Source organism: Acomys russatus, chromosome 17 (genome assembly GCF_903995435.1).
Source record: "Acomys russatus chromosome 17, mAcoRus1.1, whole genome shotgun sequence".
Lineage (NCBI taxonomy): Eukaryota > Metazoa > Chordata > Mammalia > Rodentia > Muridae > Acomys > Acomys russatus.
Genome location: NC_067153.1, coordinates 60005926 through 60018883, shown reverse-complemented (window position 1 = coordinate 60018883; position 12958 = coordinate 60005926). Strand labels below are relative to the sequence as shown.

The 12958-nt window shown below is 56.1% G+C and overlaps 1 protein-coding gene across 1 annotated transcript in view; it reads left to right on the top strand.

Annotated features, from left to right (window-relative positions):
* LOC127201616 (collagen alpha-1(II) chain) overlaps positions 1-12958 on the top strand; it is a 29156-nt gene that overhangs the window by 12851 nt on the left and 3347 nt on the right. Inside the window, exons 17-47 of the mRNA XM_051160295.1 lie at positions 737-781; positions 1174-1227; positions 2662-2760; positions 3055-3099; positions 3192-3290; positions 3456-3509; positions 3843-3950; positions 4249-4302; positions 4392-4490; positions 4650-4703; positions 5117-5215; positions 5565-5618; positions 5975-6028; positions 6581-6634; positions 6841-6894; positions 7113-7157; positions 7339-7437; positions 7683-7790; positions 8073-8126; positions 8392-8445; positions 8807-8860; positions 9178-9231; positions 9516-9623; positions 10081-10138; positions 10557-10606; positions 11409-11570; positions 11730-11837; positions 12057-12164; positions 12368-12421; positions 12552-12659; positions 12831-12884. Of these exons, the coding sequence (XP_051016252.1) occupies positions 737-781; positions 1174-1227; positions 2662-2760; positions 3055-3099; positions 3192-3290; positions 3456-3509; positions 3843-3950; positions 4249-4302; positions 4392-4490; positions 4650-4703; positions 5117-5215; positions 5565-5618; positions 5975-6028; positions 6581-6634; positions 6841-6894; positions 7113-7157; positions 7339-7437; positions 7683-7790; positions 8073-8126; positions 8392-8445; positions 8807-8860; positions 9178-9231; positions 9516-9623; positions 10081-10138; positions 10557-10606; positions 11409-11570; positions 11730-11837; positions 12057-12164; positions 12368-12421; positions 12552-12659; positions 12831-12884 (2304 nt within the window). The remainder of the gene's footprint in view (positions 1-736; positions 782-1173; positions 1228-2661; positions 2761-3054; positions 3100-3191; positions 3291-3455; positions 3510-3842; positions 3951-4248; positions 4303-4391; positions 4491-4649; positions 4704-5116; positions 5216-5564; positions 5619-5974; positions 6029-6580; positions 6635-6840; positions 6895-7112; positions 7158-7338; positions 7438-7682; positions 7791-8072; positions 8127-8391; positions 8446-8806; positions 8861-9177; positions 9232-9515; positions 9624-10080; positions 10139-10556; positions 10607-11408; positions 11571-11729; positions 11838-12056; positions 12165-12367; positions 12422-12551; positions 12660-12830; positions 12885-12958) is intronic.

Sequence of the window (12958 nt, the reverse complement as noted above, 5' to 3'; positions counted from 1 at the left end):
ACACTTCTGACAGAGACTTGCAGAAAGTTTTCCTTAAGCCCACTGGCTCTCAACCTGTGGGTCGCGACCCCCACTGCCAAGGGCCGCAGTGTTAGGAAAGCTGAGAACAGGGCCCAGATCCTAGGCCTGGCTGTACCCAACACAATGACTCAAGGAGTTAGGGGAGAATTCCTCACAGGCACTTGAGGAAAAAAAAAAACCTTCGAGGTTTTTCACCCCAAACTTGTGAACTCTCAAAGCGCAAGTCCCGCTTGGCAAAGCTGAGGCTTTTGGAAATCCAAGCTCAGGCATCTTTGTGAACCAGGGCTAGTGGCCTGTCCTCAACATGGAGCACCTTCCTAGGCCACAGGAAACATCCTAGGGGCCATTTCTGCTGTACTGAAGGAGCCAGAGTTTGCCTGGAGTTCACAGAGGAGGGAAGGAAGGCTACCCGGGCAGCTCCTTCCTTGCCTCTGCCAGTCTTCTTTTGCCCGGTCCACTGTCTTTCTGCACGAACATTTGGCCTAAAGCCAGGGATACTTGGGGCCTAGCTGAAGTTTTAGAAGTGACAGGGCTGCTGAGAAGTTACCCAAGCTCCGTCAGTCAGGAGAAGGAGCCCCGCCCCCTGCTGCCCTCTGTCCCTCCAGTCACGCATGCTCAGCCTGGGACACCGCACCACTGTGTTCCTCTTGATGTAAAGGTGGGCTGGATCTGTGGATGCCGCTCACATCAGCTCCTTTTTTTTTGTTGTTCACAGGGAGCTCGGGGCAACGACGGCCAGCCGGGCCCTGCTGGACCTCCAGTAAGTCCCTCTCATCTTTAGCAGGTGACAGTAGTTGTGCCGTTCAAGGAGCAGCCCTGAAGTCTGTGGGGTTACCCTTGTCCTCAGTATCAGGGAAGGAGGTGGCCTGTCCCTTCAGCATGTTGGTAACCCTGCAGCCCTGTCTTCCCCAGCTCCCCTCCCCCAGTCTCTTCTTCCAAAGAGAGAGGTCAAAGCCATGTGGCTTCTTATGATTTGTAGGCTCAGAGACTCGCCAGGCAAGGTGAGGCATCTCTCTGAAGTTCTCTGGTGCAGTAGTTGGGACAGTTTCTATTAGCCACAATGGGCAAAAACAACCGAAAGCGAGGAAGGGGTTTGATCTGGGGTGTCTGCTTAGATCCAGCGTTCACCCTCCATCTTCTTGTTCTTGCCAGGGTCCTGTCGGTCCTGCAGGTGGTCCTGGCTTCCCTGGTGCTCCCGGTGCCAAGGTGCGTGATCTGCTGGCCAAGCTGAGGAACTCAGACAGTCAAAGACACACTCTTTCTTCCCCATAGCCCTTGCTAAGGCTCCCTTGTCACTTCTTCCCTTTAAAGAGTCTCCTCACCCTAGCCTCTGTGGGTCTCTCTCACTGACAGAGAGTATGGTTTGATGACAGGCTGGAGGTTCACCTTGTAGAGAAAGATGGGCAAAGCTAGAGATGCACGGGAGACGACCAGGGAGAGAAAGGCGAGGGCAAGCCTAGGGGTGTGCAAATGCTGACCTACCCAGAGGAGCTTAAGGGGAAGGAGAGGGGTAGAGGGTGCAGAGGCAAGGAGACCATTCAGTGTTTCCCTCTGCCTCTTCCTATTTCTACTTCTTGGGGTTTGAGGGCTCTTGTGGTGCTTCCAAGGATTAATAGAGGCCAGTGGGAGGCCAGCCAGTTCAGGGGAAGGCCCCTGCAGCCCAGGAGGGATTCCAGTGTCCCTGGGAATGAATAAGGAGCCTCCCTGTGTCACTGGCATCAGGTTGCTTTTCCACTCCTGGGGGTTTCCATGGCAACCAGACAGTGTCTGAGGCCTCTGGGAGCCCAGTGAAGGGGACCCATTGTGAGGAGGGACGGCAGAAGGTGAGGGGGCCTGACCTTTAGAAAATAATAATTACCAAAGCGATGCTGTGTGCAGAAACCTGAGGAGGCTCTGACCTCTCTCCAGGTCAGCAGCCTTCCCCTGGGACCCCAGTCCAGAGAGCCAGATCACAGGGAGCTGTGACTTTTAGGAATAAAATTAAAAATAAAAAAGAGAGAGTTTTTACACAGGGACGCCTGCTAGTTCACTTAGAGAAAAGCAGAGCCTGTCCCAGCTTGCTTTCTGCCCTGGCTTCCTGGTACTTCAAACAGGCTGAGGCCTCAGCCCGGAGCAGCTTTCATCACTTAGTGGGTCCCAGCCGGCAGACAGAAAGGAACCCCTTCTGAGCTGAGACTCTGGAGGAAACAGAAGGCCGAGGGCCTGGGGAATCACCCTTCTGGCTTTTGTTCCTCAATTGGAGAAAAAAACAAAAAGAGGGGACAAGAAAGAGACTGCCCACCAGCCCATCATCCCATGGCCCTAAGACTTCTCTGACAGAGGCTGACAGGACCAGTGAGCTGCTTGTTGCTGGAGTCCAGTAGGCGTCTGTGTAGTTGTGTGGGGTTTACAGGGCAGAAGCGAGGTGCAGAGTGGAGGAGGCCAGAGTGGGATATCAAATCTCCATGTTGCTTGGTTGGGTGGGAACAGACATGACAGACTCCTGTGTAAGCATGACTCTTCACTCACAGGTATATGGGCATGTGCAAGAGTTGTGCACACAGCCGCCTCTGAATTGCTGCTGCCCCTCCTCTCCCCTCCCTTTTCCTCCCCTCCCCTCCCTTACCCTCCCCTCCCTTCATCCTTCCACTTTCTTCCCAGGGTGAAGCTGGTCCCACCGGTGCACGTGGTCCTGAAGGTGCCCAAGGTCCCCGTGGCGAGTCTGGCAATCCTGGGTCCCCTGGGCCCGCAGGCGCTTCTGTAAGTTCATCGCTTTGGCTTGGAAGGCATGACATCTGTGGCCTTGGCCCCCCTGAATGCATGTGCCACTTGAAGGAGTCCTGGGGGGGTCCCAGTCATTAAAGCTTCATGCTGGCCAAGCACCTCCCACTGACCTCCACCCGTAGTCCACCCCATGAGACCATGAGATGTCCAGCACGAATGGCCTGGAGTGGACAGCACTTGTCCCTGACCCCTAGACTGGGGCTTGATGGGCGCAACGGTTGGGTCAGTTCTTTGCTGATTATTTTTACCGCAATCTCATCTTCTTATCAGGGTAACCCAGGGACTGACGGCATTCCCGGAGCCAAAGGATCTGCTGTAAGTACCGGCCCTGGGCTGCGTCCTCAGGATATCTCAGAGCCTTTTCATCCTCCTCTCCTCACTCACCTCTTTTCTGCTTGGGTTGACAGGGAGCCCCTGGAATTGCTGGTGCCCCTGGCTTCCCAGGGCCCCGTGGCCCTCCTGGTCCTCAAGGTGCAACTGGTCCTCTGGGCCCCAAAGGTCAGACGGTAAGAACCTGAAATGGTCCCCGTGTCCTACCTACAGGCCCCCTTTTGTTCCTGGGCCCTCCTGCTCACGGCAGTAGGCTTCTGGGGGTGCATGTGGGGAGGGGAGTGGGGAGGCGGATTCTTTGGAGGGAAGCTGGTGTGAGCACTTCTCGTTCTCTCATTTAGGGTGAGCCTGGCATTGCTGGCTTCAAAGGTGAACCAGGCCCCAAGGGAGAGACCGTGAGTATCTGTCTTCAGGTCTTTTTTCTTTACTGTAGCTCTGACTCACAGAGAGTATCCTCTGCCCCACTGCATGCCCCCTCCCCAGCCATTCCCCATTCCAGGCCCTCTCCTGTGTTGTTCCTGGAGAAAAGAGCGAGATAGCTTGAATAGCTTGAGTTCCAAGCTATCCCCTTCTCCTGGGCTGTTTCAGCTCCTCACGGCTGGTCCTATCAGGCCCCTCTTGCCCAAGCCCTGACACACTCCCAAGGCCACTTCCTCCGCACACCAGGCCGGCGCTTTTCCCAAGGCTAGGTGAAAGCTTTAACCTGTTTGTCTTGTGTTTGTCATCAGGGTCCTGCTGGGCCCCAAGGAGCCCCCGGCCCTGCTGGCGAAGAAGGCAAACGAGGTGCTCGAGGAGAACCTGGGGGTGCTGGGCCCATCGGTCCCCCTGGAGAAAGAGTAAGTAGGCAAGGAGGTTCCCGCCACATGTGTCCTGTCCACGGTTCTTTGTTTCGGCCGGATAACATGCTCTTCTCCTCCCCATCCAGCCCCAGGGGCACAGGCATCCTTATCTTGCCTGTGCCTTCTGTCCCAAGGATGGCATAAAGCAGTGAGCTTCTCCCTAGAGAGGCAGGAACAGGCTGTGACTACTACCCCACAGATACAGTGGTGGGAAGTGGGTGGTATGGGTCCCTTGCAGCCTGTGAGACTTCTGCCAGCCATCCTCACCCTCTGTCTCTTTCCTACATCTCCCTAGGGTGCTCCTGGCAACCGTGGTTTCCCAGGTCAAGATGGTCTAGCAGGTCCCAAGGTGAGTGCAGAAAGAGGGGCGTGGTCTCTCCTGTTCCCCCCTCCTCCCTTACAAAGCATTCCACTGACTTTCTGTCTCCTCTCCTGTAGGGTGCCCCTGGAGAGCGAGGGCCCAGTGGCCTGGCTGGTCCCAAGGGAGCCAATGGTGACCCTGGCCGTCCTGGAGAACCTGGTCTTCCTGGAGCCCGGGTAAGGAGGCGAGCACTACCATTGTCCTTGGTTTTGGATGTTACACCCCTCCCCTCCCTGCGAGCATCCTTCCCACCAGCATCCTCTTAAGCTCTTTATCAGGGTTAGGAGGTTTGGAGCCCTTGACTGATATCATTCTCTTCTCTCTTCCCAACAAAGGGTCTTACGGGTCGTCCTGGTGATGCTGGCCCTCAAGGCAAAGTTGGTCCTTCTGTAAGTGTGCCACCTCGATGAGGGTCCTGGGAGAACAGGGGACATCCCTCAGGAGATGATGGGAAGAGAGACGGGAGTTTGGGTGAAGGCAGCCTAGGATTTTGCACGTTTTGAGAATGGGGTGAGAGGTAGATGGTGGGCTTTATGGACCATGTAACACACACACACACACAGCATCTGGGTACCTTCCAAGAGGAGGAGTGGTGACAAGGATTAGAGGTTCAGGGAAAACTTCTGAGGCAGGGGCATCTTCCTGTAGATGGGTCCGTGTGTGGGGTTGGTCAACCCTAGATGCATGTCCATGGCTGGCTCTTTGTTCTGTGCCTGCCTCACAGAGGCACTTACTTAGTCGATATTGATGGAGTAATACAGCCAAAGGGACTATGTTCTGAGAACGGCATCCTGTCTTTCAGGGAGCCCCTGGTGAAGACGGTCGCCCTGGACCTCCTGGTCCTCAGGGAGCTCGTGGGCAGCCTGGTGTCATGGGTTTCCCTGGCCCCAAAGGTGCCAACGTAAGTAACAGTTTACTCTCTCATTTCCTTCATCTTTTTCTACTTGGAGAAAGGGCTGGGTCCTGAACAAGAGTTAACCCAAGGCAGGTGACCAGTGGCCTCTCATTGTCATGGACAGCTCTGTCCTCCGTGTCCTGCAAGGAATGCACATGACTTGGGGGAGACTTGGGTGCCTTAAAACCCTAGGATGTCACCACTGTCACATTTTATAGCCCCTGAGTGTAAGAGGAGGGGCTGATGTTCGATCTTACCTTCTGCTGTTGACCAGAATGGGGCTTCAAGGCCCAGGCTCCTCAGCCTACCCCGCCCCACTCCATCCAACTCCTGGTCTTCTCTCTCCTTTCTTCAGGGCGAGGCTGGCAAAGCTGGTGAGAAGGGACTGCCTGGTGCTCCTGGTCTGAGAGTAAGTGCCTGTGGCTCGGTGTTGGTGGGATTCCTAAGATGAGCAGGAGGTGCGACCCTCCAGACATGAGCTTCATATCCCTGGTTAGCAAGAGCTCATTCCTATGGCCGAGCACATGTTAGGTTGTGCCTTCTGGGATCCAGCCAGGGACTCTGCTGGCAGCTGAGGGGTTTCAGGGGCAAGGCTTGGATACTGAGGAAGATGTCTATGTAAAGAAAGGCTGAAGTGAAATGGTGGGTGCAGCGAGGAAGAGCAGCGAGGCCTGAAAATGGTCCTTGTTGATCTGAAAACCCCTGACCCAAAAAAATACACTTGCAGACATAAGTTGTCACAACTCCTTTTCCTCTGCCCCGTAGGGCCTTCCTGGCAAAGATGGTGAGACAGGAGCTGCAGGACCACCTGGCCCCAGTGTAAGTACCTACCCAGTTCCTCCTGATGGTCTTGTGGGAGCTAAAACAAGGAACCTTAGATCCACTGAGTGATGGAGGTGGCTAAGCCATCCCCAGATGGGAGAGTGTGTCCTAGGAGGCCATGTAGGTAGTGTAGGTAGATGATGGAGGAGAAGTACCCAGCCACCCATTGGCTGGCCAATGCAGGAGGAGAAGTACCCAGCCACCCATTGGCTGGCCAATGCAGGAGGAGAAGAAGTACCCAGCCACCCATTGGCTGGCCAATGCAGGAGGAGAAGTACCCAGCCACCCATTGGCTGGCCAATGCAGGAGGAGAAGTACCCAGCCACCCATTGGCTGGCCAATGCAGGAGGAGAAGAAGTACCCAGCCACCCATTGGCTGGCCAATGCAGGAGGAGAAGAAGTACCCAGCCACCCATTGGCTGGCCAATGCAGGAGGAAAAGTACCCAGCCACCCATTGGCTGGTCAATGCAAGAAGGCTTCTAACCCATGCCCCAGGGCCTCGGGCTCTCCAAATTCCTGGCTTGGCTCACCTTTTCTTTCTTCTCCAGGGACCTGCTGGTGAACGAGGAGAGCAGGGTGCTCCTGGACCATCAGGGTTCCAGGTAGGTGGCTGGATGCAATTCCCTTCCCATGCCTGGAGCTCTCTGGCAGGCATTATGGGTAGCAGGCCTACCCCTCTCATGGGGTGCCAGAGGGTGAGGCTGCCCTTACCTGGCCCTAATTGCTATCTCTTCCTTGTGCTGTGCCTTCCTGGCGGTGCAGGGAGAAAACTTATCTTTTGACTAATCCATGCCACTTTGGCTTCTAGGGACTTCCTGGACCTCCTGGTCCCCCAGGTGAAGGTGGAAAACAAGGTGACCAGGTGAGTATGGAGTAGATGTCCAGGTGACAAGGAAGAAAGGGTACATGGAGAGCCCCATGAAGCCTGGGAATGTCCCAGACCTGATTCCCAGTTCTCCAGACAACAGTTTAAGCTCAGCCCTCCTGTACACATGTTCTGCCACTGTGTGTGTGGGGGAGGGGCGGGTTCTGGGGTCCAGAGCCGGCAACCATCACTCTTACATCCTTTTTCTTCTCTAGGGTATTCCTGGTGAAGCTGGAACTCCTGGCCTTGTGGGTCCCAGGGTGAGTGTCCTGCCACTCCGCACTAGTGTCTCCTTGGGTCTGCTTTCTCTCCATTCAGTTTTGCCATGTCTCCCAGCACTGCAGCCTGCCTTGGGTTCTTGGGGACCACCCCTCCCCTCCCCCCCCAATCCCATCTTCCCCATCACTTTTGCCTGATTCCTGCCTGGTGTCTCTTCCACAGGGTGAGCGAGGTTTCCCAGGTGAACGTGGCTCTCCCGGTGCTCAGGGCCTCCAGGGTGCCCGTGGCCTCCCTGGCACTCCTGGTACTGATGGTCCCAAAGTAAGTGAGGCCAAGTCCTGCAGGCTCATCCATCCAGCACTAGGGGAGCTCACTGAAGGGAGAGCAGGAGGAGAGGGAGCACGGAAGGAAGGAGGCTTAGGAGGGCGGTGGCGCTGGGGAGGGAATTTAAAGGGGAAGAAAATAGGAAAGAGCAGAGGTTTGGAACATTGGTTTCCCAGGCTGCACACAATCGGGCCGTGAGAGAGGTATTGCTCACTACAGATTCCTCTTGTCTTCCTCCCTAGGGTGCACCTGGCCCAGATGGCCCTCCTGGGGCTCAGGGCCCTCCAGGTCTCCAGGGAATGCCTGGTGAGAGGGGAGCAGCTGGTATCGCTGGGCCCAAGGGAGACAGAGTAAGTCCTGGGCCTCACCTCGAAGCCACAGCTGCCTCACTTCATCCCCTCACACTCATTCCATGTACTTCTGAAAGCGAGGATCCTGGCCATTCTCTGAGAAACTAGGAGGAGGCCCCCCACAAACAACAAGCAAACCTCTTGTTACCCTTTGTCGCCAGTCCTAAGCCCATATAAAAGGCCTCCAAGGCAGGGACTGGGTTCCAGAACCTTCGCCAGGAGAGCTGACCTAGCAGCTGCTCTTGAAGTATCCTCTAAAGTACCCGGTTTTCTCTCCCACAGGGCGATGTTGGTGAGAAAGGCCCAGAGGGAGCTCCTGGAAAGGACGGTGGACGAGTAAGTGAATGCTAGTTGTTGGACTCAGGAGCTGGGATGGTACAGATACAGGCATTTCCCATGAGCCTCTAGCACTCAGAAAAGGAGTTGAGAAACTAGGGGGACTTTGGTTTTAGACCTGGGGACCAGACAGTGAGTGTGGGCTCTGAGACCATGGGAGGGTACATCAAAGTCTATTGGGTTCGGGGCTCCCAGAATCCCTGAGGAACCTCGTGATACTGGCCTGACTCTGTCTACCTCATTTTCTCTACCTTTCTCCCTCCAGGGTCTGACTGGGCCCATCGGCCCCCCAGGTCCAGCAGGTGCTAATGGCGAAAAGGTGAGTTGTGGCTGACCTTCCTCTGTCTGTCCACCTCCCCCAGAATGCCGTCCCCTCTTACCTCCCACCAGACACAGCCAAATCTTACCCACCTGCCATCATCTTCCACAATGGCGGCAAGATTGAAGGGTGGGAGGCCCTATTAGCGTGTGACTTGTGGGGCCTGTAGGGTGGGGCCGCTGCCTGGTAGAAAGTGTCCCCAGCCTAGGCCTTGAAGAGACAGATGGGATGGCTGGGACTAGAAGAAAGCTGGATGTAGAGTGAGGTCTATGGACCCAGAATTCCCTTGCCAACATCAGAGATTCCTAGGTACACTCGGGTCCTCAGGGCCCACTCTGATTCCTGTTTTCCCCACTCCTAGGGAGAAGTGGGACCTCCCGGCCCTACAGGAAGTACTGGTGCTCGTGGTGCTCCGGTGAGTGTATTCCTCTGAATCACGCTCTCCTCGACCCCAAAAGTGAGGAAGCCAACAGAGCCTTTCAGCCTGGTCCTGTGCTTTGGGGCTAGGGGTGCGAGGAAAGGGAAGGGTCACACAGGTCCAGGCATGGTCAGTGCTCAGGACCTTTGAGCTGAGGCTTTCTGTTCTGGGTCCCTGGGACTCAGGTCACTCAGATGCCTTCTCTCTGGGCGGGGGGGTGGGTGGACACAAAGCTGGGGTGGGCAGTAGACTCTGACCCTGAGGAGAGCATAGAGGCAGGCAACAGGGCCTGACACCTCCTGGTCCTCTCACAGGGTGAACGTGGAGAGACTGGGCCACCTGGACCTGCTGGATTCGCTGGGCCTCCCGTGAGTATCTCTGTCTACCCTACTCCCATGCCGTCTGGCTCCACACCCGGGTCTCAAGGGCATCTTCTGGTGGGGGACAGAGGGAAGGAGAGCAAGAGGGCAATAAAGGGAAAGATGAACTTCCTCCCATTCTTTCACATTTCCATAGCAACGGAACAACCCTGTCTTAAACCCAGTTTCCAGACACAAGGCAGACACATGGCTGTGTACTCTCAGAACCGGTTGGCAGAATCTGGAGCAGTCAGCTTGCTTGTCGTTTCATCTGTCCCTTCTTCCTCTGACAGGGTGCTGATGGCCAGCCTGGCCCCAAGGGTGATCAAGGAGAAGCTGGACAGAAAGGAAATGCTGGTGCCCCCGGCCCCCAAGGCCCCTCTGGAGCCCCTGGACCACAGGTGAGCATCACTGCCGGCCAGGAGAGGAGGAGGGCCCTGGTAGATCACACAGGCGGAGCCTAACTGGGAACCTGGTGGGTGTGTCAGCAGTGTAGGGAGGAGCTTCTGCTAGGTTCTGGTGCATGAGGCACACAGATGGGGTGTTAGGTCACTTGCACTGAGGATAGGCTGTGCCCCCGACCACAGATGGCCAAAGCAAAGTGCTTGGTCTCCTTGATGAGCAGAGAGAGCAGGTTTCCTAGGAGGTGAGACCTTGGGGTCGTCTTTGTAGAAGACTTGCAGTCTCCAGTGGTGAGGCACTTAGAACTGCCCATGATAGCTTTTGCACAGGGTCCTAGTGTTGGGACGCTCTGCTCTGACAGCCTGGCCCTCAGGTGTCCTATATTAAAGTTCAGACAGATGCTTGCTGCCCTCCCCAGGACCACCAGACTTCATCGCTGTCTTCTTTCCTTCCCAGGGTCCTACTGGAGTGACTGGTCCTAAGGGAGCCCGAGGTGCCCAAGGCCCCCCGGTGAGTGAATCAATCCCCCCCAAATGACTTGTTCAGTGGGTGAGGGTCAAGAGTCTTCACTCCCACCCTCCACAGCCTTAAACATGCACAGGCTAAGCCCATCCTGCAGGAGAGAGGACACCTCTGCTGTGTGCATAGTCACCCTAGAATCCCCTCCCAGCCCTCAGCTCTGCCACTTAGCTCCCTGAAGGCTGGACGCACCCCCTACCCCGCCCCATGCCTGATTATACGGCCAGGTGCAGTGGGGACCCTCCTTTCCCTCTAGCTACTCACTTCCTGCTTTGCAGCCCCCGGCCCTCTCTTGACTCCCCATCTCTGAGGCATACTCTCTGTCCTGCCAACTTGACTCTCCTCCCTTGCTAAGAACCTGAAGTATTCAGGGCCTTTCTTTCCCCCCTCCCCCCTCCCGGTGCCCATAGGAGCCACTGGATTCCCTGGAGCTGCTGGCCGCGTTGGACCCCCAGGCTCGAACGTAAGTGTCATTCCTGGTTAGATCTACTTTACTTCTGGCATGGGAGACCCGGATAGGGTCAGAACCTTCTAGAGCAGTCCACCAAACATAGGGGTCAATAAGAGCTCCCTATGGCCCTGACTTTTCTTCATACCTACCATGCTGACTGGTCACTGTCAGCTGGGAGTGAACGGGGAGCACCCAGCCTTCCTGTATGGCTTGCTTTTACCCTCAGACTTGGTATGCTCGAAGAGTTGGCATGATGCCCTTCCTGTGGGACATGGCTCCAAGGTTGTTCAATGCACCTACATCCACACACTATTAAAAAAAAAAAGCCCATGAGCCCCAGACCAGATAATTGGGGGGGGGGGGCTTCAGTGAGAGAGGAGATGAGGAAAAATTCCACACATCAATTCTGTGTGGAAGAAGAGGTACTGGGTGAACAGAAAGCTCAGATCAGAGGGGCAAGGTTGGAGCTGATTCTGGAGGAATCTGTATGATAGAGGAGGAAGCCGAGCCACCAAGAGAAATTCCACATGGTGGGGAAAGGCAAAGCATGGGTGATGGAGCCACAGCATGGGTAATGGAGCCATAGCATGGGTGATGGAGCCACAGCATAGGTGATGGAGCCACAGCACGGGTGATAGAGCCACAGCATGGGTGATGGGGCCACAGCTGGCTCCCCAGGGCTCTCACACAAGGGAGAGGAGAACAGAGCTAGCAGTTTGCAATGCCTTGCTCCCCCAAGGCTACAGTGGCTTCAGTAACTTGGGTGAAGCCGGGTGACAAGTTATCAAATACTCTCCGTGTTTGCTTCTCCTAGGGTAACCCTGGACCTGCTGGCCCCCCTGGTCCTGCTGGAAAAGATGGTCCCAAAGGTGCTCGAGGAGACACTGGTCCCCCTGGCAGAGCTGGTGACCCTGGACTTCAAGGTCCTGCTGGAGCTCCCGGTGATAAAGGCGAGCCTGGAAATGATGGTCCTTCTGTAAGTGTCCCACCAGGCCCATGGGCCCCTCTGAACACCGGGAGGAAGGCGCGGGGCTGTAGGAGATGTGGGAAGGGAGCTGTATAGGATGGACAAGGCAGGTGGGAAGAGTCACAGCCAGGCCAAACCTCCGTGTCAGCTCTTTTCTTCTCCTCCTAGGGCTCTGATGGTCCCCCAGGTCCCCAGGGGCTGGCTGGTCAAAGGGGCATTGTTGGTCTGCCTGGACAGCGTGGTGAAAGAGGATTCCCTGGCCTTCCTGGCCCATCGGTGAGTGGAGGACACTTTATCCTTCATCCTTGCTAGGCCAAGCCTGGCTCAGGCTCAGAGCTTTTAGCCAAGTGCTTTGGCTGCAGCGGTACCCTAAGCCTTCCTTCCCTCGGTACCCTCAGCACCCTTGGAAACATCCCTTTGCTGTATCCACTGAAGAAGGGGGTGGAGCCCTGGCAGGCATGCTTAACATCATGGCCCTTGTCTAAATCCCTTCAGGGTGAGCCTGGCAAGCAGGGGGCACCTGGTGCATCTGGAGACAGAGGTCCTCCTGGTCCTGTGGGGCCTCCTGGCCTGACAGGGCCTGCAGGTGAACCTGGACGAGAGGTGAGCCCAAGACCTTGGTTTGGAGGGAGGATCTTGAGGGAAGGATGCAGAGAGAGACCAGGACTGGGTGGGTGGAAGCTCAGAGGATGTGTTAGCCCTGAAGTCTCAGTTGGGCGGAAGTGAACAGCTCTACACTTCAGACCGGAGTGAGAGAGCAAATAGAGAGTGGTGGCTCTAAGTGAATCCTCTTGTCCCGTGTCCAGGGCAGCCCTGGTGCTGATGGACCCCCTGGCAGAGATGGTGCAGCTGGAGTCAAGGTGAGTGACTGGTGTCTGTTCTGGCATGGGGGTGGGGGTGGAGGGTCACGGGACTGCATTGTGTAACAACGGTTCTCTCCTCACTTCTTCTGGGATGTTCTTTGCTGAATCTGATACTTTGTTTCTGTAGGGTGATCGTGGTGAGACAGGCGCACTGGGCGCCCCTGGAGCTCCTGGGCCCCCAGGTTCCCCTGGCCCTGCTGGCCCAACTGGCAAACAAGGGGACCGAGGAGAGTCTGTGAGTACCCTGAGCTCTGAGGTGGCGCGATGAAGAGGGTGACCAAGTGTCAGGGGGGTGTTCAATGTTTGTTTTCCCTGTTTTGAGCATCTGGAGGTAGCCCATGGATTTGGAGAGTGACTTCCTGCCCTGACTGCTCCCTGATGCTGTTCTCGCTCTCTCTCCTCACAGGGTGCACAAGGTCCTATGGGCCCCTCGGGACCTGCTGGAGCCCGTGGAATCCCAGTAAGTATTGGAGCATCCTGCACTGTCCCCCTCAGAGAAGGGGGCCACCGGGTCTCAGATGAGACACATATTGG